Source organism: Polypterus senegalus, chromosome 10 (assembly GCF_016835505.1).
Source record: "Polypterus senegalus isolate Bchr_013 chromosome 10, ASM1683550v1, whole genome shotgun sequence".
Taxonomy (NCBI): domain Eukaryota; kingdom Metazoa; phylum Chordata; class Cladistia; order Polypteriformes; family Polypteridae; genus Polypterus; species Polypterus senegalus.
The window spans coordinates 138,064,354-138,092,297 of record NC_053163.1 but is presented as its reverse complement, the minus strand read 5'-3'; the positions used below and the strand labels follow the sequence as shown (position 1 = coordinate 138,092,297).

The 27,944-nt window shown below is 42.8% G+C and overlaps 1 protein-coding gene across 2 annotated transcripts; it reads right to left on the bottom strand.

Annotated features, from left to right (window-relative positions):
* Window positions 1-59: 59 nt before the first annotated feature.
* On the bottom strand, window positions 60-27,240 carry crlf1b (cytokine receptor-like factor 1b). Of its 2 annotated transcripts, none has more exons than XM_039766825.1 (8): window positions 26,939-27,240; window positions 14,718-14,996; window positions 14,473-14,602; window positions 14,220-14,389; window positions 10,905-11,062; window positions 9,526-9,694; window positions 9,140-9,325; window positions 60-2,486 (listed from the first exon to the last, which is right to left on the bottom strand). In XM_039766825.1, exons 1-8 carry the CDS (start codon window positions 26,994-26,996, stop codon window positions 2,470-2,472), a joined length of 1,167 nt encoding a protein of 388 aa, XP_039622759.1. In that variant the 5' UTR covers window positions 26,997-27,240; the 3' UTR covers window positions 60-2,469. The 2 variants fall into 2 exon arrangements, with proteins under 2 accessions (XP_039622759.1, XP_039622758.1); XM_039766824.1 differs by having other exon boundaries at window positions 9,144-9,325.
* Window positions 27,241-27,944: the final 704 nt, after the last annotated feature.

Genomic DNA, 27,944 nt, shown 5'->3' with positions numbered 1-27,944 from the left:
ACTTCCAATATTTTAATAAAAAAAAAATAAAAAATCACATTTTATTTTTTTTACTGACAAATCTCATTTGCATCCAATACATCAGATTTCTGGTTCTGTTTTATGGTATGGGATCTCATAGAATGTATTCATTTTAAAGGGAGATACTATTTTCTGAAAAATCTTTTGGGGTGTATCATTTATGCTGACCACTACGTACTGAAGCCTACTATGGCAGAGTTAGTTGGAAGGCTTTGAGACAGGGTAAGAAGCACAGACATTTGGGACGGGCTCAGAGTGGAGCCGCTGACTCTCCATGTCGAGAGGAACCAATTGACGTGTTTCCCCCTGGACACCTCCCTGTGAAGGTTTTATGGAGATTCCAGGGATCACTAGGAGGATTACATCTCCCAAATAGGCCTGGAAATGCCTTGGGATCTCACAGTATGAGTTGGCAAGTATGGCTGGGGAAAAGGACACATAGGCCTCTCTGCTAAGACTGCAGGTGAGAATGAGTGAGTGAGTGAATGAATAGTTAGAAGATGGGACGAGCCTCTTGATAGGCTGTTAAGCTATTGCAGGCCACTCCCACTTTATAGTTCTCATTCAGTGTAACTTGGGATGACAACTGAGCCAGCCTAAGAGAGGGAGACCAGGCGGTCGGTGAAGGACATCAGAACTATGACTTGTCTGCTATAATCGACTATGGAACTCCAGAGATTTATTTTCCTCAGGAATGCTGTGAATTGGTGTTCTTCATTTTCCTCTCCTCTGCTCTCCTGATCTATCATCTAGTTTTATCTCATCAAGACTTTACATTGTGACGCTTTATGTTAGTCAGTGCAATTCCTTCTTTTTTTTTTAACATGTGTTTAATGTAATTTGTGTGTTTATTTAAATGTTCTAAACTCCAGCACTTGACTGTTGGTGAATTGCGATTCTCAGTCAGGAGTGCTATACAAAATGAATTGAATTAAACTGAATTCAGTCTGAGCACTGGGAATGTAGAAGAGAGCTTTATAAGATGAAATTTAAACATATTTATATTTAACTCTATTTAATAAAGGTGCAATTCTGAAACAGTAATAGTTTATTACTTTGAGGTTTTAGTTGCTAATTATTAATTAATGCCTTCTTGTCATACAATAAACCTAGCAGAGAGTCATTGACACCATAATGCATTACACCTGCATTTGGATTCTCGACTTTGTTCAGTGGTCCTTACATCCACTGTCGTCGCTTTGTTGTTCTGGGTAATCCTGAACAATCGCTTTCTGTTTTTTTGTTTTTCTTTTTTAAGTTTTAGGTATTTCATTAGCTTCTGTCCCACAATGCTGGGAGCCGCTACAGTAGAAAAAAACTGTCTGGAAAATGGAAAGATTCATTCCAAGATGTAGTGGATTATACACTTTAACTGTAATATATGCGTGTCTATATACTGTGATGGAATTAAAACCACACTTAATAACTTAGATAACATCAGCCCTAATGTTTAAGAATTAATCCCCATTACCATTGTAGATATTCCTCTTTATTCAGAATTAGGGTGCAACTTGACTGACAGACAAACCCAACTCAACCCAACTCCTAAACATTTAGGGGATGAGAGCCCTCAGATTAAAAATTTAGACCCCTTTAACATTCTGGAAATTGATTTAAAATCTGGGTTGGGCCATATCTTACAGTAACGACACATCCAAACCAACCCTAACCTTAAAACTCTACAAGTTGGTAGCCCTAATGTTAAAAAATCAACCCCCTTTAGAAACTTAGATGAGAATATAACCCTAGGAGATAATCTGTTCAAAGATGGGCAAACCCTACCCAACCCTAAAAACTGTTACCACGCAGGTGGTGCAGTCATAGCGCTACTGCTTTGCAGTAAGGAGATTGTGGGTTCGTTTCCCGGATCATCCCTGCAAGGAGAGCGCTTTGAGTAGTAAAAAAAGCACTTTATAAATGTAAAGAATTAAAAAACATTTGACAGCAGTAACTGTTTAAGAGCAGCACGTAAAGCCTTTCATTCCCTGTACTGCACTCCGCCTGTCTGAGATGCGAGAGTTGAGAAAATTGCCGGGCTGTCTTGAGAAGCACAATTTTAAATATTCCCTGCAAAACATTCCAACCCCATTAAGGTTTGAATCCAGAACGATTTTTTTTTTTAATCAGTAATAGAAGCACAATGTACCAAATACCTACACTCTGTAAAAACAAGAACCACGTGTTAGAAAAGTACAAAGCCTGTATCGGCTGCAATTACTTTAAAGGAAACCTCCCAATGACCTCATGCAAAGTTCACTGACGGCTGATTACTGGCATCCTTCTGGCGACGGGTCTTCACCGCAGGGTCACTTGTAGAGGCACAGGTAGCCCCGATTCTGCAGTTGGCTGGTAGAAGGCAAATGATTTTTAGCATCTTTGTTCTCCTGGGCACGAGTCATTGGAAAGTTTTGACTGACCCTGGGGTGCCCGGAAAGAGCCAGCTAGGATTTATCTCCTTGTAGAACCTGGAAATTGGAATGTCAGAAGTATTTTAAAATGGAGGTGTTATTTTCTTGACTTCAAAATTGTATTTTATTGCATACATTATAGACCAGGAAGACATGGAACACCTACCGTACGTCCTATTCAAAGCAGGTACCCTTACCCGTACCCATCCAATGGGTCATAGAAATAGAAGGATGATCATTAAATATTTTAAAAATAGGAATTGTTGTTCATTACATCAGTTTCTTATTATGTGCTGGCACGTCAGATGTTTTGGTTGAACCGTGGGGCTGGTGGAGCTACACGTTTCCTTACCTTTTACTTACATATAATGTCTTAGAAAACCATTCCATCCCCTAGGAAGGCATCCCCTTCTCCGGCTTTCAAAAGATTTCTACACTTATTCCTTCAACAAGTATTTTAATTGACAACCTAAATGTTTCTAACAGTTCATTTGTAAAGCCAAACTAATTTGTCCAAAGTATATTTCTAAAAAGAAACTTTCATAAGCAATCAAACCCTTTAGGCTCCAAAAGCTTGAAGTGGCAAAATGTTCCCAAGCAAGACACATCTGGACCTCATTAAGTTTCCGTATATACTCGCGTATAAGTCAGGTCTTGAAACCCGAAAAATCCATCATAAAATCGGACCCGACTTGTACGCCCGTTCAAAAATGCGACACTTAATTTTTTTTTTCTCACATCACTTTCGCAGACAAATCTAATTTTGTTGCAGCAGCGAAATTACAAATTTCTTTTGCCACTTCATCGTCTTTTAATTTAACACCAGTTTCATATTTTCTTCTGATCAAATGCTCCATCGTAGATAAGGGATTCTCTTACGATAAAGGTGTATGAGGGGGTGAGATACAAAAACCACAAATCAGTGCAAACGTCACTTCCGAATAGTTCTTACTATGTGGTCATGTAGGCACAATACATAGCAAAAAATAAGACAGCGTGCTCCGTCGTTACCCTCTCAGGTGGACGTTAGCGTATCATAATCTCTTGGATCAATAGTGTGAGTTTTCCACATTCGACTTACATGACCGACATTATAAAATACTAGAAATTATACGGTAAAATCAAGTCCCGACTTATCTGCACGTATATACGGTAAGTAGTTTCTACAAGTAAGCGTCTAGAGTAAAAGGAAGCTTTTCTGCTTATTAAAGTCACTCTGGGAGTGCATTTGCCTGCCCCATAATAAACTGGTTATTCACAGAAACCTGAGGCCTCATTTATAAAACTTTGTGTTACCTCAACTGAGAAAATATGTGCATGCTAAAGAAACAGTAAAACCTGTACACCATAGAAAACCTCAGATCGATAAAACCTGGAGGACACATGTTTCTATGTAATTTACCTTGTAGATGTTCGTATCCTATTACAATGGATGACACAGGACATATGAAACACCGAGGGTTCAGCCAGTTACCTTACCAACTAGCCAGCCATCACATACAGCACCGTCACGTCTTTCAAAGCTACTTTGTTTCGAAATAAATAAATTAGGGGTTGACCCAGGCCTCTGAGACATGACTTTTGTCAGCCATGGCTTGGATGACTTGTGCATTAATGGAATGTCACTGCTTATCCTTAACAAAAGACACTTCATTCTCTCTAGATGCCCTTGTTGCAATATGAGTGCAGTAAAGTGATCCGACACTGCTGCAAATTGACTTTGTAGGTTTGGAAAGACATGTTTAATGTATGTGCACAACACCACGCGAGAACTGGATATAGTACTCTGTCAGCCCGTTAATATCTTCAAACACAGCTGGTAAGATAGGGTGACGCTTGACTAAAATATTCCTGACCTGAGGACTGACAACAGGTAGCCAATATAAACTGTTGAAAAACAAAAAAAGTTCTTCAGTGCAAATACACAGCATTGGCCCTCTTAAAGGGGAATTAGAATACAGACTGTGCACCATATTTAACACTTTTGAGGTGTAACATATTTATCAAGTCAACACACATTATAATAACGGCTCAGGGATATAAATGATTATGTTTGCAAGTCCTCATTTACATGGTCTGATTGCATTTCGCTGCTTGATCAGGGGTGTCGCCATCTCCCAGTTTCACTGAAGCATCATGTGCACATGCGTCAGGGTTTCCATAAATATACACTTTGTGATACACGTGTGATTGGGAGGCAGCTAAAGGCCCTGAATAACAGTATTTCCATGCCAGACCAGGGGGGTGGCAAGGTGTAGTGACTTTCTCTCTCAATCCACTGCAGACCATCCACGGGAAATCCCGCATGGTTTCGGTCCCACTGATGACGTCACTCCAGGTTTTTCGGCGCCATTGATGACATCAGTTCTGGTTCCCGGGGACACTGATGTCATAATTTCCGGTCCCGGCCCTGATGATGTCACTTCCTGCTGCAGCCTTTAATGCCGTTATCTTTACAACCTTAAGTTCAATTCTTCTTTGGACTCAGACCTGTGAACAATTACTCATTTACAGCCAGGGCACAATATACGGGTGGCTGCCCCAAACCTTTTTTGATGTGTTTCGGCTATTATTGTGACAGCATGTTCGCCCATCAAGTTTTCTTTTATAAATCCCGACGTTTGTGTGGGAAGTTGTGTATGCACATTTCGAGCCTCTTGTTGTACGTATGCAAGCTTTATAAGTAAGGCCCCCGTTCTAAAATGCCTAAAATATTTCTGCTTAGAGGAACCTCATTAACAGAGGTCGATTTCTTTGCAAAATATCTGGTTATGTTTCTGTATAAACCCATGACCGGGTTATTGTTAAGGAGTTTGTAGTCGGCGCATGTGCATTGCACTCTGTCAGCCTGCGTATGTCTCTGTTCCACACGTTGTTCAGCAGCTATGGGTAGAAGCTAACTCAAGATAAATTTCCTGTGGCAAATATTCTTGTGCTCGCATTACTCCTTCTCCTAGCTGAAATAATCTGTCTCAATATTTCTGAAATTGCAAAATTTACAAGAATGCTGAGATGGTAAACGTACAGCGCTAAACTCTCGAGAGCAGTAGGGAAATGCGTTAAAAGTAACGTGCGTGGCGTAGGTCGAAGACATTTTAAAATAACGAGTACTTAACACAATACTTCTCTTACTGAACTGAACACAATACCTGTGCTTTTTATTATTCCAGCAGCACTGAGTGTAAGGCATGAAGCACATGTACTGGTATGGCGGTCCTTTGCAGGGCTCAACATATTTATAAAACATTAAAAAATGATCACAGGTGCCAAGCTTATTTTCAGATTTACGTGGCTGACAATGACATTTAACTTTTTTTTTTCTTTGTAGTTTATTGATGTCGGAGTATTTCGCCAAAGAACTCCAGAAGATTACTTGCAAATGTCAACGTAGATTTTTAAGGAACAAGGTGTCTGCTTTAACTGGGTTATTCACCTTATCCCAGTTATGTGTGTGGATGTAGATACAGCCAGCGTGTGGGGGTCATTAGCAAGGCTGGGTAAGAAAAATACAAATGCCAAAATTGGGAAAAGGGTGACCAAAAATAAATACCACAGTGCTTGGACATCCCAGTGAGGACTGTGATGTGGATGTCCCTGCTTAAAGATGGCTGCCCCTCAAAGGGTAAGAGAAACCAGCCACAAATGTATTACGTGCCTGAGTCCACAATAGCAAGAAACAACTTGGGAGATTGGCAAGAAAGAATCCATAATACAGGAATATCTACAGTATAAAAAGGGGTTCACCACAGTGCACGAGGGAGACCCAGCAAGAACGTGGCCAAAGGCTTTGCAGGTCTGATGAAACCAAGATGGAGCTTATCGGCCAAAATTCCAAACACTATGTGTGGTGCAGACCCAACACTACTCATGCCTCAAAAATGCCATCCCATCAGTGAAGTATGGTGGTGGCAGCATAATGTGGGGATGCATTTCACGAGTAGGGACTGGGAATCTTGTTAAGATCCATGGAAGTAAACACACGGAAATTGTGGGAGAGAATCTGTTCAAGTCGGCTAAGAAATGGAGGCTTAGGGGAAGGTTTACCTTCTAGAAAGGCAACGACAGCACGCACAAGGCCAAGGCAGCACAGGAGTGACTCAAAAGAAAACAAGTTAGGTGATGTCGGCACAGATTAGGGCGCGTTTGGTGGAGAAGTTCAGATTTTTACTTACTTCATCCAGTCAGTTATTACATTGTTGTTTTATGAAGTAGTTTTGTTACAATAAGTCACATTCAGAAGTAACTGCGGTAAGAGAATGCAATTCCACATGTTAGTTGGCGACATTAAATCTGCGCCTTTTATACACTACAGGGCAGTGAAAACGGCATCGACTAATGCGTGTTAGTCCTGCAGGGTCTGCGACTATTTGTTGTTGGATTTTCTTAAACATTTTAAAAGTATGACCAATAGTGTAGTATGCAATAATTAAAACTATGTTAATACAAAATGATCAATGCTAGCATACAATCAGTATCAACATTACAATATGAAAAGACAAAAGGAACTGAAATGCGTTCTCCATCTAGCTGTTAACATTAGTTAAAATTATACGAGGGTGAGTCAAAAATCTTCTGCGCTCTGTCTGTTGGCAGCACCGTCTTTCCATATGAGGTCCCCATCTCCCCAGTCACTGCTACACATGTGTGAAGGCTTTACGTCAGGTCATTTGTAACTGCAGTGCGAGAAACAATGGCTGCTCCAATTTAGATTTACACGAAAGAAGAGCAACGAGCACAAGCAGAGATTTGTTTTTTGTGGTCTGAGGGTGTGCTTGGTGTCGATATTTATGGAAGACTTTGTGCACAGTATGGAGGGAGTGTTTTATCGTGAAGGAGTGTGCATGAATAGATAGAGACGTTCAAGGAAGGTCGCACAAGCATCAGCCATGAAGAAGGAGCTGGACGCTTGTCCACGTTCACATCTGACGATAACATTGAGCGTAGATGTGAAATGATTCTGTTGACTAGACGAGTGACAGTAGATGATGCGTCAAATCAGCCCTGGCTCTGCCTGTGCAATACTCCATGACAGACTTGGGTTTCGAGAAGTTTGTGCGAGACGGGAACCGCAACAACTCACAGAAGAGCACAAACAGAAGCGTTTGGATATCTGCAAACAAAATTTGGACTGATACTCTAAGGAAGGTGAACGTTTGTTATGGTGACGAGACACGGATTCATCACCACAAGCTGGAGAGTAAACAGCAGGGTATGGAATGGAAACATCCTCCATCACCAACCAAGAAGAAGTGCAAAAGTCAACCATCAGCTGGAAAATTGATGCTTACAGTTTTATGAGATTCTTGAGGGCCAATGCTGGAACATCATCAGGACAAAGGTACAACAATCAACAGTGCTTGTCAGAGTGAGATGCTCACTGAAGAGCTAAAGCTTAAACTTCAGACAAAACACAAAGGACTGTCATCCAAGGGCATTGTGTTCTTGTATGACAACACACGTCCGCACACCACTGCCAAGACTTCGGTTTGAGGTGTCACAGTGTCCACCCTACAGTCCTGATCTCGCCCCATCAGTCTATCATCTGTTTGGTCCCCTGAAAGAAGCCCTAAGAGGACGAAGATTCACGTCTGATGAAGAGGTGAAGACAGCGGTGCATTCGTGACTCGCAGCTCAGCCTAAAACACTTTTTAATGAAGGAATACGAAAGCTTGTTGACAGACAGACAAAGTGTATTGAAGAGCAGGGAGATTATGGCGAAAAATGGTGTATTTGTCTCTCCTGAAAGTTGATTACCATAAATCCTACAGCTGGAGTGTGGATAATATTGGACTCTCCCTCGTATAAATAAGTAAGAACTCGGAAAGCAACCGACTTATTGTATAACAGGAATACAACTGGTAAACAATGAGAAAAAGAAGATTAGGGGCCTGCTGCTGTTGTTCATGTATATCTGAGAATGAAAGATCAGGGGGGTTCAACCACTGTAGCCCTCCAGCTCCTGATGCCACTGCCATTTGTAAACCCATCCTGTGTTTATATCAGTTAGGACATCCATGTTAATTAATGCATTCAAACATCACTTAGCTGCAGGCTGATAATGTCAATAACAATAATACAGTCGGAGCCCACCTGCAATGCTGCCACGGACCACCTGTTGGGGAAATGCTGATCTAAACTCTCATTACACTAATGACAAAGACAAGATTGTCAAATTTTGAGAATATTTCAGCGAGCAGAAATAAGACTTGGGAAGGCAGTTTCGAACCCCAGGTAAATGTTAAGGTCGGTAGATCTCTGCTCCCAGCACAAGTGAGGGTGAGGGCATCATGTGGGTTGGCGCTGCTGACCTAAAGTGCTGTGACCAAGGCCATGGGCAGGGACACTCATGTGACGTGTTAGAAACGTGGAGGTGCAAAATGTGTCAATCCAATTTGTCTAAAAGCCTCCCTAACCAGAAGCGTAATGAACACATCTGACACTCACCAAATGCAAAACACTCTACGTGTGTGGAGTGTGACATCCCTCATGAGGGGTCCATTCCTTTTAAAATCGACCGTCCTTTTAATGTTCTGGAGAGGCCCAAGTTAATAATAAAGGCATTCCTTCTTCATTAAGAATACCTGACTTGGGTGTCAAACAAGCCAGCATGTTGTGATGGCTGCTTTCCAGTCAGACGTGTCATGAGCCCCCCCAAATCATGTTGTTGGCCACCATCAAAAAGGGTCAATAGGAAGCATGGTTCTGCTTACCTACCTGGTTGCGCGTTTTGTGGGACTTCTGTAGCCAAACCCGCCACTGGTCATACAATTTGATGCTCATGCCGTTGCACCCATAGGCGTGCTTGCGAACCCACCCAAAAAACTGCTTAAGCTCCCGGCGCAGGGTTGAGTTTTGCTCGCCACTCTTTGGGTCGCAGACACTGTCTCCCAGGCGCTCTGAAATGAGAGGGTGGGTTATGAATATTCTGTAGGGATGCCACACAAACATCCTCCGAATTTGGTTGCATTTTACCCTGAACTGGAGATCTTCAGCTGTTCTTTCAGCGTTGAGATAGCAACCAAAGAACACGCACCTCTCTTCAGATCTAATGGGGTGAGATTGGGTTAGTTTCTGGCATTCAAGTTTGATCACTTACCACTCCGGGGAGTGGAGGCAGCAGTGGGATTACTCCAGTCACTCCAGATACCAGCTTTTTTAGAGCCATAGATCCCGACAGGATTGCAGCGAACTTGCACAAAGTATACAGTCCCAGTCTTGAGCCCCGCCAGTCGACAAGACGTTTGGTTCCCAACATCATCTACCACCTGTGGACCAAGCATTGGAGTAGTAACCCCTTAACTTAATATAGTGCCTTTGTAGCACCAACACAAGTACAGCGGCAAAGTGCAGCTGTCTGTATTTTCTACAGTTGGAGCACAGGAGGGAAAACCTGAACTGGCCACCTTGTGTGTTCGACTCCAGTTCATTAGCCACAACAGTTAATCTGTTATAGAACCGACTAGCTGGGCTACCCATTTAACCCTTTCATCCCTGGATTTTTTGTTTTTATGGGAAAAATTGTTTTGTGAGATATTCTACCTTTGGGGTGTCTAGGAAGCTCAAAAATGAAAAAACAAAAAAGTGATCACTTATTATACAATAGCTGCCAAATACTTCAATACTACTTGTTTCACTTCCGTGTTTTGCAGACTGAACACCAGTCTCTCTAGTCTGCGCTAATAGTAGCACACCCGGTTCCAACGGCTGCAAACATACCTGTGCTTTGCGAAAATGGCTGCATATATATGTACTAGTAATAGGATGCCAGGGCCGAAAGGGTTAAGGTGGGTTAAAATCTAATTAATTGACATAGACTAACTTTGCAGTGCACCATGAAATGCATATGTCTCTGTTATATGACATTTGGTGTGGGATTCAGTAAAAGTAGTGTTAATGCTTGTGATGCTCCATCTGTTGGAATGACAAATGCCATGCATATGTCTCTGTTATATGCCATTTGGTGTGGGATTAAGTAAAAGCAGTATTAATGTTTGTGAGGCTCCATCTGTTGAAATGACAAATGCAACATGGGAGTCGTAAAATTAGTGTTAATGTTTGTGAGGCTCCGTCTGTTGGAATGACAAATGCAATGCATATGTCTCTGTTATATGACATTTGGTATGGGATTCGTAAAAGCAGTATTAATGTTTGTGAGGCTCCATCTGTTGAAATGACAAATGCAATGCATATGTCTCTGTTATATGCCATTTTGCATGGGATTCGTAAAAGTAGTGTTAATGCTTGTAATGTGCCATCTGTTGGAATGACAAGCAAGATGTAGATGTCTCTGTCATATGCCATTTGGTATGGGATTCGTAAAAGTAGTGTTAATGCTTGTGATGTGCCATCTGTTGGAATGACAAAGACACCGCAATCAGACAGACTTACACAGACACTTACTTAAGTTGGATTGTAAGTGACCAACTAATTTAAGAACCAAAAACAAAATAAAAGAAATACTCTCTTGCTGCTTACCTTCCACTCCATGCTATCCTCCACCCGGTAGCGAATCTGATACTTGGCTTGAAACAAGAAGTCCTTAAGGGCCGGAGGTGAACTCCAACGCACAATCAGCTGGTCTTCCAGATCACCCACTCTGCTTACGTGAACATCTGATGGAGGGTCTGTGGTCACTGCAACGTCAAAAGTAGAGGCTTGTTTTCAGTGGCTTATGTCCCCAACCCCTCAGACTCCACTTCTCACAACAGTTCCAGGTTGATAGCCCAGTTTCTATTTCCATACATACGTGCCACAGGCTTTCTCTTGCACTCGGGAGCTTACAAAACGACACACATTCTTTCTTTTCATTCTAATAATTTTTTTCTTTTCATTTTCCTCTGACTTCACTTCTTTTTCCACTTCACTCCTCCTCAGGCTCGCCTCCTCCTTTCATGCCTCGTCTGTTTACCTCCCATATTTATGCCCTTTTTGTTTTTTTGTTTTGGTTTTCTCCTTTTTGTTTTTTGGTTGCTGTTTTTGCCCACGGGTTTTACTAATCTGCGTTACGTTTTATGGAGATTAGATGGATATGTGCTGGGTATATTTTTGTGTTGTGTTCCATGGTAGTGCAATAGTTTTCAGTTTGTTTTTACTCTGAATAACTGAATCCATGGACCACAGAAAGTAAGGGGGCTGCAGGTCTCCATATTATTACAGGAGACAGTACCAGTGGCAAGATTCAATAATGTTAAAAAGATGATTCAAAGTTGATTCATTCATTGTTGATTTAAACTGCTATGACCACCAGGGGACGCCCCAGCTTCCCAAACCCGACACAGCCTGGAGGACAGTTTCACTATTACTTTTAGATCTTTGACTTGTTTTTTATTTTGATATACTTTGTTAATCCCTGAAGAGAAATTGTCCTTTCGCATGATCTTTGGGGGGTGTCAGTGCAGATTCAGCCATTGTACAGCACCCCTGGATCAATTTTCTGGTTAAGGGCTTTACTGTGATACACTCCGTCTATCCATTCACCTGTTTTCCTACCTGCTTAATCCACTTCAGGGTTAAGGTGGTCCAAAGCCTAAGGAGGGCAGAGTGGTGGCTCTGAGACTAGGGGTCTATGCCAGCAGTCGGAAGGTTATTGTTATATGATATGTTATGTTTAGGGCGGCATGGTGGGTAGCGCTGCTGCCTCCTCGCAGATAGGAGACCCGGGTTCGCTTCATCATTGTTCTCCCCGTGTTTGCGTGAGCTTCCTCCGGGTGCTCTGGTTTCCTCCCAAAGTCCAAAGACATGCAGGTTAGATGCATTTGAGATCCTAAATTGTCCCTAGTGGGTGCTTGGTGTGTGTGTGTGTCTCCCCTGTGGTGGGCTGGCGCCCTGTGTTGGCTGGGATTGGCTCCAGCAGACCCCCGTGACCCTGTAGTTAGGATATAGCGGGTTGGATAATGACTGACTTTTTATTACATTTTATTACGTTTCACTTTTTTACTTCAGAAAGGTATACAAAATATTTTTTTTTCCCACTGGGTGGCCATCATTAGCGGTACACTCTTTGAGAGGATTTCTGAGCGCTCACATGGCTCGTTCAGCCATTTCAAGAGGAATAGCGGCGATTTTGAGGCGAATAACGTCTTTAAGGGCTTCAATGTTTTGAAGCTGGTGTGTGTACACTCTGTCTATCCATCCACCTTTTTTCCTACCTGCTTAATCCATTTCAGGGTTAAGGTGGTCCAAAGCCTATGGAGGGTGCAGTGGTGGCTCTAAGAATAGGGGTCTATGCCAGCAATCAGAAGGTTGCAGAATTGAACCCCATAAATGCCAGAAGTGACTCTACTCCGATGGGCCCTTAACCTGCAATCGCTCCATCCTGGGTATGACATTAACCTGCAGCCAGCCCAGCAAGCAGGTCCTCCAACTTACAGGGAAAACTTGGGGGGTTGAGGACAGGATTGGCACTCCAGCCACCATAAAAAACCTCACACTGTTCCAGTGTGGTGCTGAGGTGTCACCCGCTGCACTCGGGTCACAATAAGGGGTGGTTCGTCGTGTGGGGGGTGTGACAACACGCTATCAGCGAATGCTCCCAACCAACCAACGCCTATGGAATTCATCTTTTATATGCTTGTCTTATTAAAAATGATCCCCTCATGCCCCTCCATTTCCGCTCTGCTATTTTGCTAGGCACCCGGCGGGCCTGAATTATTACGACATTCACCGTTTTTAATGAGCAATAAGAGACAAATGACAAAGGAGCCAGCAGGCCTCCATCTAACTTGACTCCATTTCCACCTGTGTGTCGTCGGTTTCATCAAATATTTGGAAGGAAAATGAAGAGAGAAAAGGCCACAACTGAGAGTCACTACTCCACTTCAACATACAAATGGATGATTCTTGGGAAAGGAAAAAAAAATCTAAGAAAGACCTGACATGGCAGAAGAAGCTGAACAATTAAAAGAGATTTGTCAGTGGCACGGGGTGGCTTCTCATTAAGCGATCGGGTTGGAAGAAAAACCTGCAGCCACTGCGGCCCTCCGTATCTGCAGACCCCTGCAGTAGACCGTCACTTGGTCAAGTGGCACACGTACCTAGTTCACTCAATTTAGAGTCGGCAATCAACCTACTGTAACACTCGCCTTACGGATGTGGAAGGAAACCTCACATTAGACGACTTTTTAGCCTTACAAAATCTTAGTTAGCCACAGGCAGTTGTCATCATGATGTTGAGATGTGACATTCCCAGTGGTTCACTTCAACTGACGCTCACAAAGTCAAACGGGTAAGTTGCAATGGTGGCTCTGTGTGCAGGATGGATGCTCATCAGGAAGTACAATGCATATAATTCATCGATGAAGAATAAGGACCTCACAAACAGGAGAGTGGCTTGTCTGTCTGATGTCTCGCGTTTACGTAGCATGACAGAATGGGGAAGAAATAAAGAAGGGCAAAGTGTGTGGCTAAACTCGTAGTACCTGTTAAACCCTTCCAAAGTCACTCACTCAATCAGGCAGCACGCCATTTGCTGTCAGCTCTAATTGGAAAGTTGACACACAGTCGCTAAATGTGACATATCCAGTGATCTTCGTTTGTGTAAACTGACACAGACTGCCAACGAGATCAGCAACCGCAGTCGGCAGGCCTGACGTACCTCACGACTAGTCATGTAATTTTGACGTCACCTTCAGACCCTGGAGGAGCAGTTTGATTCTCTAAAGACAGAGGCTCAAGAAGAGGGTGCTAAATGTGTGGTGACGCGGCACTAACCACTGCCTCCCCAATTAATAATAGTCACTTCAAGTTATGGCAGGCACTTGTGGAAACTGACGGGGGTTCAGGTTGCCTTACCTACGTCAAGGATGTCCAGCGTAGTGATATCAGAACTGGCTGAGCCCAAGCGGTTCGAGGCCTCCACCCATATCTCGTAAGGTGTGAATAAAGCCAAGTCACGTGGGATGTAGCAAGAGTAGGGGTCTCCAAGGTTATAATCGTCACATTCCTTCTCGCGCCCGTACCACCTAAAGAGACGCATAAATGGCTTCCAATAATGTGTAGCAAGAGAGCAGAACAAGGGAAGATGACTTTATCGTTTATTTCTTACCGTAGTTTATACTTGAGTGTATATTTGGTTTTGAGAAAAGTCTCGCCCTCACCCCCAGGCCTCCATTTGCAGGTGAGATCTTTGGTGTTTCGGGACCAGCAGGTCAGGTTCACTGGTTTTTCAGGTGGCACTGCAATGGGAAAGAAGTTCTCATACTTGAACAGTAGGGTGATCTTCAAAGACACCATCTGTGCCAACCTGGCAATCCCCTCCACCCAAAATTATTTGTTATCAATAAAACTTACTGCCCACATAAATGCAGGAGCCTGCCAGGATGTGGCCCTCGGTGCTGTGGCACACAAGGTTGTCTCCGGACTGCTGCCGTGAGCCGTTGAGATGCTGTAGAGTGATAGCGAGTGCAGTTTTGTTCACGATGGTGTAGGTCTTAGCGGGCAGCCTCTTCCCGTTCAGCGTCCAGAACAGGGTCTTAGCCTCCAGGCTGAATTCTTCTCTGACCACACATGTCGCCGTGAGAGAAGAGCCAATAGTGAGCACGGGGTCCTGAGGTGAAATGGAAGCAAACTCTGCAGAAACAAAAAAAAAAAAGGATACTAATTATTTGTACTATTAAGATTAGTGCCACAATGAGGGGCCACAATTATCATGACCCTCTTATCCAGAATTATGCCAAAGAGACCCAAGTGTACAAACGCACAGAATAAAAACTTAAAAGAAATAAATCAGCACTGTGGCAGCCACATGCCACAATATGCAAATGTGGGCACAAGATTGAGTTGGTTCTGTGATGGACTGGCACCCCATTTGTTCCATACGGCCAGGACCGGCTGTGGTCTTTGTGACCTTGAACTTAAGGGACTTAAGGGATCCTCTCAACTGAGTATTCCATAGTCTTCCATTTCCTCACCCATCCCTTCAGTGGGTATCAGACACCGTCTACCTTTAAAACAACGAGACAAACTGCCAGCCCAAAGCTTTCAGGAAATGTGACAGACATGAAGCTGCAGACAGGTCACCCGATCTGAACCCCACTGTTGGCTTAAGTCCAGAGCATCCTCACCACCAGGACTGGCCGCTTGTCTCATAAAGGATTAAAGGATGTCAATGGAACCCACCGGCCACAATCCAAAGTCACTTTTCCAGGAAGAAATGAGACACAAGAACACGGGTGGTGCTGGTGACCCTCTTAGAAGTCACAGAGAAAGTTGCTTAATACGTTGCCTTGCAAAAGTTTTCATCCTTCTCAGTATTTGTCCTGTTTTGTCACATTATAATCCGGAACTTAAACAGATTTTGATTTTATGTAATGGCACCTATTACGGTAACAATGAAGTTCAAATTGTTGAAGTGGAATGAAAATTATTAAAATTATGAAGGAAATTAGTGCAGTGGATCGAGACAGTGACTTAAAATGAGTTCATCAAGAACACGGGGACACAGCTGGAAACTTCTTAAGGGTAAATTTGACACAAACATTAGGAAGTTTTTCTTTACACAATAGACAGACACTTGGAATAAGCGGCCAAGTAGTGTGGTAGGCAGTAAGACGTTAGGGACTTTCAAAACTAGACTTGATGTTATTTTGGAAGGATTAAGTGGATAGGACTGGTGAGCTTTGTTGGGCTGAATGGCCTGTCCTCATCTAGATTGTTGTAGTGTTCTAAAAATTTTTACCTGTTTATATATATACACACCCAGCATTGTGTATGAAATTAAAGTTTTTTTGTTTTTTTTTAATTGTTTGAGAAAAATATAATTAAAAAAAACACCACTTTAAAAATAAAAATAAATTAACAAACAATGAGGACTCACTAATGTGCTTGTCTTGTATGTATGTTATCATCCGTTAAAGCTCAAACTGGCAAACTCAGGCGTGCGCTGGAGCTCAAACATAAGGAATGCTGGCAGTCACTTCCAGTTCGCCCTCTGGTGGTCATGCTGAGTATCAACTGGATGATAACATGCATACAAGACTGCAAGATCACCCCCCACCCTATTTAGAAGGGGGTGGGTTAGGGCTGATTTCACCCTACAGTATTTTTAGTTGACCAATGAGAAACTTGTGTACCAAGTTTCATGAAAATCTCACCAGCCATTCGGAAGTGATGCTGGAACAAACATACATACACACATTGACTTTTATATTATACCAGTAACTTCGCACTACATGATAATGTGTAGTGAATTCACGTCACTTGAGCAATCCTAGTTTTTATCCTCTTTCTCTGTACGTTTATCATTCATTTGCTCAAAGGTTGATGTGTTTGCTGCTTCCTCAGCAGCTCTTCTTTTCTTCACCCTAGCGTCCCGCTTCTTCTCTCCTTTCGTCGGCATCTTTTACGTTAAAAGTGATTCAGTGTTTGCATTGCAATTACGTACATTAAGTACATTTTCCTTAATTTTTCACTTAAGCTGGCACTTAAGTCTTCAATCTGCCTCAAGAATGATTTAAGATATGAAGACGTAGGGAAGTGACGGTGAAGGTGGTAGGAATGAGAACGGCGTCTGTACGCATGCACCACACGCCCACCCTGCTGGCCACTCCTGAGAGTTGATTCTACAATAAAATAAAATAAAAATTAAAAGAGGAATAACCTTGGAGGTCAATCTTCACCCACAAAGCAGATAGTAGTCGGTAACGTATTATGTATAAAGATATATATATATTATATATATGATAAACAGTTAAAAACTGAAACATTATGAGTACATATGTATTCATCTCCTTTGCTATGACACAAAAACTACATTTATTTCTATAGCACATTTTCATACAAACAATGTAGCTCAAAGTGCTTTACATGATGAAGAAAGAGGAAAAAAAAGACAAAGTAAAAAATTAAAATAAGGCAACACTAATTAACATAGAATAAGAGTGAGGTCCGATGGCCAGGGAGGACAGAAAAAACAAAAAAAAAACTCCAGACGGCTGGAGAGAAAAAATCAAATCTGCAGGGGTTCCAGGCCACAAGACCACCCAGCCCCCTCTAGGCATTCTACCTAACATAAATGATCAGGCCTCTTTGTATTTAGGTTTCTCATGGAAGGACTGGATGATGACGGTCATGTGGACTTCTGGCCTTTAATCCATCAATGTAGGGACATCACGGTGCTTTGATCAGGTGGTGGTGGCGCAGGTCGCCACCACAGAAAACCGGGAAGAGAACAGAAGAGAGAGTAGGGGTTAGTACGGATTATGGAGCCACCATGAATAGTAATGATAATTAATTAAATATACAGAGCTTCAGGATTAAACTAAAATGAAGCTATGAGAAAGCCATGTTAAAGTAATGTGTTTTAGCAGTTTTTCAAAGTGCTCCACCTTATTAGCCTGGTGAATTTCAAGTCAAAGTCAGCTATTCCAGATTTTAGGTGCATAACAGCAGAAGGCCGCCTCACCACTTCTTTTAAGTTTAGCTCTTGGAATTCTAAGCAGACACTCATATGATGATCTAAGGTTCCGATTTGGAGTGTAAGGTGTCAGACATTCCAAAATATAAGATGGAGCGAGATTATTTAAGGCTTTGTAAACCATAAGGAGTATTTTAAATAAATATGATCTGCTCCAGCCCAATAACTCCAGAAGTCACATAATTAGTTGATTGGGGTCCACCTGTGTGCAATCAAAGTGTCACATGATGACTGTATAAACAGACCTGGTCTGAAAGGCCCCTGACTCTGCAGCTCCACTAAGGACAATGAAGACCAAGGAGCACTCCAGACAGGTCAGAGACAAACTTGTGCAGAATTAGAGGTCAGGGTTAGGTTATAAAAAGTATCCCATAATTTGAATATCCCACAGAGCAACATGAAGTCCATGATAACCAAATGGAATATGGCACCACTACAAACCTGATAAGACAAAAACTCTCTGACTGGGGAAGGAGGGCATTAATCAGAGGTGCGACAAAGACTGCGAGGATGTTTCGATTTGCATTGTGAACATGGACGAGGTAAGAGGGACCTTCTATTTAGCTGTTTCTAATATTTAGTTATTTCTAGTATCAATAGTTCGGTTGAATGTTTGATTACTGTTTTTATTTATTTTCATACAGTTGTCATTTCTAGGGAATTAAGTTACTGTGGGTCTACTTCAGTGAGCAGCTGTTTGTATACAATAGGTAGTTATCCTTTTAATTTGGAATTAAATTAAATCTGGAATCCCTACAGATTTTATTTTTTCTCCAGCCGTCTGGAGTTTTTTTGTTTTTTCTGTCCCCCCTGGCCATTGAACCTTACTCTTATTCGATGTTAATTAATGTTGATTTATTTTGTTTTCTTATTGTGTCTTTTATTTTTCTATTCTTTATTATGTAAAGCACTTTGAGCTACTGTTTGTATGAAAATGTGCTATATAAATAAATGTTGTTGTTGTTGTTGTTATCCTTTTAATTTACATGGTTGGAGGTATATACTGTAATGGAACTGTTATACATTTAGTGGTTGATTATATCACTCTGTTCAAGTTTCTTACTTGGTTGCTGGGCCCTGAAGAGGAGGTGAAGCGTCGAAACGCGTTGGCCGAATCTATACATCCTCATTATTATAGACTTGTTAGATATATGTGTGGCTCACATTGTTTTTCTTCTGTTTATTTTATGTTATTTGTTTGGTGATCTTTTTAGTCACATCTATTTCGTTTAACATGTCTTGATTTTGTACATGTTCTTGTTTACTGTTATGTAATTTGTATCTTGTTCCCTGGTTTATGTAAACATTATATGATCTTTCTGTATTGGGTGTTACACATCTGTTATTGTTATATGTTACGTTATATTTATAATTGGTTGTTTATTTACTTATATACAGGGTGAGCCAAAAAGAAGTACCACATTTCAAACGTTTATTCTACAAAAACTCTTCAAGATAAAATGAATTTCATTACGACACAAGAAACGGTATACCAAATAGATTTTTTTCATCGTGTTTTAAAAATTGTGTCTTCAAGGTGGTGGCCATCATTAGCAATACACTCTTCGAGACGATCTCTGAATGCTCACATGACTCCTTCGGCCATTTCAAGGGTAACAGCAGCGATTTTTAGGCAAATAGCGTCCTTGAGGGCTTCAGTGTTTTGAGGTCGGTGCGTGTATACCTTCGACTTGAGATAGCCCCATAAAAAGAAATCACACGGAGCGAGAACGTGAAGGCCACCCGACATTGCCATGCAGGGAGATCAGCTTCCCCGGAAACTTTGCATGGATCTCTGCGCTGTATGAGCTCTTGCTCCATCCTGTTAAAACCAGGCATCCACCACATCCATTTCTTCTAGTTGGGACTGCAAAAAGTTCTCTAGTATTTCAATGTAATATTCTGAAGTGACGGTGAACGTTGCTCCCCCAGCCTCAAAAAAGTAAGGGCCTACAATGCCAAATTCTGCAACGGCACACCAAACTGTAACAAGCTCACTGTTCAGGAGTCTCTGATGAAGTTCACGAGGGTTGCTTTCAGCCCAATAGCAAAAGTTTTGCTTTTTTACGCAACCATTCAAATGGAAATGTACCTTGTTGCTGCACGTGACGATGGCATCAAGATGAGCGGTTTGCAGAATGTCCCCACACAACTCTCTACGGCTCTCCCAGTCTCTCTCAGTGAGTTCCTGCACTACCATCATTTTATATGGATGGAAGTTAAGGTCCTCATGCAGAATCCTTCTTAAAGATGTTTAATGCAGAAGCATGTTTGTGTGCTGAACATCTAGGAGACTGCAAAATCGATGCCCTTACAGGTTGGATGTTTTGAGGCATTTGTACAGTCCGAGGACAGCATGGAGATTTTATGTTCAATGTTGTACCCGTCTGTCTAATTTATCCACCCACTGAAGAATTGTTTTCTGATTTAGGACTTCACCGTTAGGAGGAATACTGAAGTGCGTTCGGAAGGCGCGTTGCGTAGTGATGATGGATTCGTTGTTTTTGAAGAATGCTTCAACAGTGAAAGCACGGTGTGCACCGGACCAAGGCATGTTGCCCTAACCATAACCCAAACCCACTCGGCTGCCTCTGCCATGTGCAATGTGGTACTTCATTTTGGCTCGCACTGTAGATATATTATTTGGGTAAGATGTTAAAATATTTGCACTCAGTGGATCTACAGTGGTGTGAAAAACTATTTGCCCCCTTCCTGATTTCTTATTCTTTTGCATGTTTGTCACACAAAATGTTTCTGATCATCAAACACATTTAAACATTAGTCAACTATAACACAAGTAAACACAAAATGCAGTTTTTAAAATGATGGTTTTATTCTTTAGGGAGAAAAAATCCAAACCTACATGGCCCTGTGTGAAAAAGTAATTGCCCCCTGAACCTAATAACTGGTTGGGCCACCCTTAGCAGCAATAACTGCAATCAAGCGTTTGCGATAACTTGCAATGAGTCTTTTACAGCACTCTGGAGGAATTTTGGCCCACTCATCTTTGCAGAATTGTTGTAATTCAGCTTTATTTGAGGGTTTTCTAGCATGAACCGCCTTTTTAAGGTCATGCCATAGCATCTCAATTGGATTCAGGTCAGGACTTTGACTAGGCCACTCCAAAGTCTTCATTTTGTTTTTCTTCAGCCATTTAGAGGTGGATTTGCTGGTGTGTTTTGGGTCATTGTCCTGTTGCAGCACCCAAGATCGCTTCAGCTTGAGTTGACGAACAGATGGCCGGACATTCTCCTTCAGGATTTTTGGTAGACAGTAGAATTCATGGTTCCATCTATCACAGCAAGCCTTCCAGGTCCTGAAGCAGCAAAACAACCCCAGACCATCACACTACCACCACCATATTTTACTGTTGGTATGATGTTGTTTTTCTGAAATGCTGTGTTCCTTTTACGCCAGATGTAACGGGACATTTACCTTCCAAAAAGTTCAACTTTTGTCTAATCAGTCCACAAGGTATTTTCCCAAAAGTCTTGGCAATCATTGAGATGTTTCTTAGCAAAATTGAGACGAGCCCTAATGTTCTTTTGCTTAACAGTGGTTTGCGTCTTGGAAATCTGCCATGCAGGCCGTTTTTGCCCAGTCTCTTTCTTATGGTGGAGTCGTGAACACTGACCTTAATTGAGGCAAGTGAGGCCTGCAGTTCTTTAGACGTTGTCCTGGGGTCTTTGTGACCTCTCGGATGAGTCGTCTCTGCGCTCTTGGGGTAATTTTGGTTGGCCGGCCACTCCTGGGAAGGTTCACCACTGTTCCATGTTTTTGCCATTTGTGGATAATGGCTCTCACTGTGGTTCGCTGGAGTCCCAAAGCTTTAGAAATGGCTTTATAACCTTTACCAGACTGATAGATCTCAATTACTTCTGTTCTCATTTGTTCCTGAATTTCTTTGGATCTTGGCATGAGGTCTAGCTTTTGAGGTGCTTTTGGTCTACTTCTCTGTGTCAGGCAGCTCCTATTTAAGTGATTTCTTGATTGAAACAGGTGAGGCAGTAATCAGGCCTGGGGGTGGCTACGGAAATTGAACTCAGGTGTGATACACCACAGTTAGGTGATTTTTAACAAGGGGCAATTACTTTTCACACAGGGCCATGTAGGTTTGGATTTTTTCTCCCTAAATAATAAAAACCATCATTTAAAAACTGCATTTTGTGTTTACTTGTGTTATATTTGTCTAATGGTTAAATGTGTTTGATGATCAGAAACATTTTGTGTGACAAACATGCAAAAGAATAAGAAATCAGGAAGGGGGCAAATAGTTTTTCACACCATTGTATATCATTTTCTCTTGTATAATTATTAAAACATTATACATTTTGTATGCATGTTTATAACAGGTGTTAACTGAATCATTAGTACCAAATGTGTTTGTAATATTTATTGTTAGTAATCAGTTGTATTCCATTATTTTCAAGTTTATTATCATATTTAGAGTTAATTTAAAGACAGCAAGGATGACAACAATGGAGCTGCAAAGCTCCACAGTGGAGTGTCTGTCCATAGGACCACTTTAAGTCGGACACTCCACAAAAAGAGGATTTATGGAAGGGTCATTGGCCAGTAAAAAGCTATTGGTTAAAGGAAAAAAACACATCTGGAGTCAGCCCAACAGCATGTGGTGGGCTCCCCAAACCAATCGAAGAAAGTTCTCTGTTCAATTGAGACCAAAATTGAACTTTCTGACCAATGTGGGAAATGTCATGTTTGGTGCAAACCTAACTGCTCTAATCACCCCGAGAACACCACTCCCAGAGTGACGCACGGTGGTGGCGTCGTCACACCGTGGGGATGTGGGGACAGGGAATCTGGTCAGGAATGAAGGAGTGATGGATGGCACTAAAAACAGGGCACTTCTTCATGAAAACCGGTTTCAGTCTGCCAAAGATTTGAGACTGGGCTGAAGGTTCATCTTCCAGCAGGATAATGAATGACCCTAAGCATACTGCTAAAGCTGCACTGGAGTGATTTAAAAGGAAACGTTTCCATGTCTTGGAATGGCCGAGTCAAAGCCCAGACCTCAATCCAACTGACTTGAAGATTGCTGGGCACCAACTCAGCCCATCTAACTGGAAGGAGCTGAAGCAGTTTTACCTTGGAATGGGCGGAAATCCTAGTGGCATGATGTGCTAAGGTAATAGAGACCTTCTGCAAGAGATTGGCAGCTGGGATTGCAGCAAAGGTGGCACTGCACTCTGCAAAGTACTGACTTTGGGTCATGAATATCTATTGTGGACACCAGGGGGCACTCCAGCTCCCCACAAACAGGAACGGACACAGTTTTAAAAGGCACAAAGAGTGTTTCATTGTGGGAAACTCTCTGAAGCAAGCGTTTCCCACCACCACAGCCACAAGTACCATTAAGCACACCCTTTGGCTTCCTTTCTCTCTTCGTCTTTCACGGGTGGTCACTGCCTTCTCCACTCCTCCTAGCAAGCGTCATCCACCTTCCACCCAACTCTGGCTTGTCCCTGTGAGGCAACCCTGTCCTTTTATCTCCCACCCGGGTGTACTTCCAGTCTTCCATACATGTGGTCTGAAGCACTTTTGTGTAAGACAGAAACCCCATGAAATAGGGTTCCCCAGTCCTTGCAGCACCCCTTGGTGGCACACACAGAACCCAACAGGGTTGAATTGAAGAACTCCATGTCCCATGTTGCCCTGTGGGAATCTGAGGCACCACTGTAACCCCCTTGGGGGACGCCATCAAGTGCTCTGGGGGAGATAATGCCCTGTGCAGGCTCTCTCTCCCCCAGTCCTTGCATCTCATGAACATCCCGGCCAGGTAAGGCTGCTGGCCGTCCCTTACACTATGCATACTCTGAATTTCTGGGGTTTTTTTTGTCTGAATTATAGTTTGCATTATAATAATAAAATATTTTGCACCTTTAAAGTGCTAGGCATGCTGTGTAAATCAAATGATGCTAACCCCCCAAAAGTCAACTTAATTTCTGGTTGTAATGCAAAAAAAAAAAACAAACGCCGAGGGGCAATGTAATGGTCATCAGGTCAGGATTTTGACCTTTACAAAGAAAGACGGACGCTTGCTGAAAGGCGCTACATATGCTAAGCCAGATGCATGAGATTCTTGCACAAAGAGAGGGGAGATTCTTGGGAGAAGGTGCTGTGACCCCCAGAAAGAGCGCCTTACCAATGCTTCACTGTGCAGTCCTTAGGTAATAGAAAAGAAAAAGTGATTCTTGATGAAAGGCATTACACAGAAAAATAATAAGTGGGTTAAACTACAGAAGAGGAAACCTGCTTCTTGATGAAAGATGATATATAAATTAAAATATATAGAATAATTGCCTTTTAAGAAGGTTTTCTCCTACCTAAAGTACAGTGAAAGGTGATATATAAACTCAATGGGAAGCAGTAATGTTTGTTGCTGGAGTATGATAAGCTACGGGACTGGAGGACCACATGCCAGTCAAATGAGCCACAAACTAAATGCCAGGCCCAGTAATTCCTCACCACAGGGGGGCGCCTGAGTTAAAGAGAGAACGGTGGACTTTGTAGTGAGAAGCAGCCGCAGTTACTGTCTTCAGATGTCCTACTCCTTGGTCTTTCACTGTATATACGCTGTACGTATATTATATATAGTGAAGCACCCCAGGTCCAGACCTGAAAGAAACTGAGCAGCATAGCAGGGGCACAGACACAGCACTTAGAGCGCAATGTGATCGCATCACTCGGCTGCTAAACCCCACCAGCCCTGATGTGTGGCTGTTGGCGAGTCTCAGATGTGGACCCCGGACTTAGGTCGGCTCACAGAGCCAGAGAGTGGAGTGTGGTTACCTCAGAGTGAGGCACAGCATACAGGTGGCATATATGAGTGGACAAAGAGATGAAGCAGCTGAGGGCACATGTTGCTGCCAAAGATCTGAACGATGTTGCCGAAGCAGCTGATGAAAAGGTCAAAAGGCCACTTTAGGCCCTAAACTTTTAGCGGTTTAGGGCCATTCACTAGCAGCCCATGTAAAAAGGTGGATTCCATTCCTACGTTACTTGTACCCCCCCACCCCCACCAAAGGTTGTTACACTGGTGTCAGCGGTGGGATGAGAACTGACTAATGATCCCTAACACAGATGACTGGTTTTGCACTAACACTGGTGGACCCCTCTATCCCACTCACAATGGCTCACTTCTGCCTGGGCAGAGCACATTGCCTTGAGCTCCTCGAATTTCACAGGGGGTGGACTTTGTGTTACCCTCGAGAACGAGGGTCCCAAGAAGAGGGTGGTGTAGCACCCTTGGGTCCAGACCTGAGAGGGTCCAAGGAGCAGCATAATGGGGGCATAGACACAGCACTTAGAGAGCAATTTAATCACAGCATATTGCTGCTAAAGCCCATCGGTCCTGATGTGTGACCTCTCAGAACATGGACCTTATCCTTAGGTCGGCTCACAGAGCCAGGGGTCTAGAGTGGTATATGGCTTGCATTTGACCCCAGGTGAGTTGAGTGAGGCGGAGCCGGGTGATGTGTGTGTGTGTGTGTGTGTGTGTGCAGACAAAGGGACGAAGCAGCTGGGAGTGCAAGGCAACACCAAAGATCTCAGCGGCATGGCAGAAGAGGCCATTGAAGAAGCCAACAGGACTTTTTAGGGACCACTCGCCAGCAGTCTGAGTAGGCTGATTCCATTCCTCTGCCATTTGCTGCCCCTCATTCCAGGTGTTCCACTATATATCCATCCATCCATTATCCAACCTGCTATATCTTAACTACAGGGTCAAGGGAGTCTGCTGGAGCCAATCCCAGCCAACACAGGGAGCAAGGCAGGAAACAAACCCGGGCAGGGCGCAGCCCACCGCAAAGCACACACACACCAAGCACACACTAGGGACAATTTAGAATCGGCAGTGCACCTAAACTGCATGTCTTTGGAGGAAACCCACGCAGACACGGGGAGAACATGCAGACCCAGGTCTCCTAACTGCGAGGCAGCAGCGCTACCCACTGCACCACCGTGCTGCCCTTTCACTATATATATTATATTTATATACATATGGGGAAAAAATTGGGCCATAGAATATTTTCCACAATATGACAGCTTCTGAAATGAGCTAAACATGACTTTGGGAGGGACGTTTATAAATACACACTTCGTGGCAAAGGCGCTTTATAAGCAATACAGATGTAACAATTATTAATGTCTAGGCTACTTATGTGAATAGCCTGACATTGAAACGACGCTATAATACGAAATAGATAATAATTGTTCATGTCTAAGCTTTTGTAAGTAAATACTGCCTCGTGAGAAAGTGCGCTGTTTAAAGAAAATAATAATCGTTCTGGTCTGGGGTAGAGTAAGCAAAGGCTGTTTTGTCGTAAAGGCGCTATATAATAGCAGAATGAACAAATACAGTATTCGTAAAGGCGCTATATAATAGCAGAAGGAACAAATACAGTATTCGTAAAGGCGCTTTATAACAGCAGAAGGAACAAGTACAGTATTCGCAAAGGCGCTATATAACAGCATAAGGAACAAATACAGCATTCGTAAAGGCGCTATATAATAGCAGAAGGAACAAATACAGTATTAATGTCCAAGCCACTGTAAGCGAATGCTGGTAAAAGGCGCTACACAAATTAAACAGACGCACTAGCTGCTTCCTGAAAGGCATACACCGCTAGAGGAACAGAAACGGGATTCTAAATTGCGAGCTTTAATGAGCGCTCTTTGTTTTAGACCCCGCACGTCTATAGGTTTCAATGTATTTCAAATTCATCCGTTTTCTTTAGCCACTCTTTATGATCCTCTACGGTACACAGGACACCAGGTTTACCAAAACGTGCCCACCGCTGTTATTAAAAGTTCTCACCCAGGGTGGTTTTAAGGAGACCCCCGAGCTGTTTCTTCACTCGTAGGCTTAAGCAGGTACCCAGCAGTGAGTTGTCCGCGTTTAATGAGGCGGTCGCACGCTTTGTTTTGTTTACTTAAACGACAGACTTGAACTTCAGACCCCCTCTTCCATCCACCCTCAGCCCCGCATCAAACCCCACTACGGGTGTATGAGACCACTGGAGGGACGACACAGCAGGACAGCGTCCTGACCAGCGGCGGTGCTGAACTGTCTACTTACGTGTCAGTGAAAAGACTGTTTGGAAAAAACAAAAACACAACACGACCCAGGACTTCATGTTTCGGGGCCCCCGATGCTTCTTCTAGTACAGACACATAGGTTTTAAAAAGACAAGAAATGCAAATTATTCCAAGAGAGTTAAAAGGCAATCCTTTTCTTCCACGTTCGCCAGCTCCAAAAACTCCCGATCTCCTTAGTGTATCAGTGTATGTCTCACGCTTTCACACTCACAACTACACACTCTGCTCCGCTCCGCTCCCCTGGCTGCCTGTCCGGGAGACGCTCAAGTTGGGCAGCGGAGCTCCGCCCAGTCAGTCGCCCCCACCCCGTCCGCCCCGCGCCGTGCCGCGCTTCCTTTGCTTTTTTTCCAGCTCAATTCCTCATTCCACCTCTGCACTTTCCTTCGCACGTTTGGAAGCTGACGAGCCCGCTGTTTTCCAGTAATGTGCTGTCAGCACTCGGCCTGTCCGGGCGTGACTCATGTGCTCTGATAATCCAAAGGAAAATGGAAAGAAAGAAAAGAAAGAAAGAAAGAAAGAAAGAAAGAAAGAATAATTCAGCACCCTTCCCACATGGGGCTTTGTGTTCTCCATGGCAGTCAACTTCACCATCCTTGGAGCTTTCAGAACATTCTAACTCCAAAAACCTTTAATAGAAGTTTATTAAAGATTTATAAAATAGAGCCTTTCACAGCTAAGTGTTCATTTATTACACAGACAGTGAATTTTCTATTATATAGTGCCTTTTATATCTATCTATCTATCTATCTATCTATCTATCTATCTATCTATCTATCTATCTATCTATCTATCTATCTATGTCCCAAGGACTCTGTGTACCTCATGGCTGCTACTGACTCTGATATAAAGTCCTATGACTGAGCTGCTAAAGCACACAGACCAGCTAAATGAAAATAACAGAAAAGGTAAAGTCTAAGGTAAGCAGCCATTGATGCTGTGGCTCGGTGTCTGGTGATGCTGCCTTAGGGCTCCAGATTCCTGCCTCC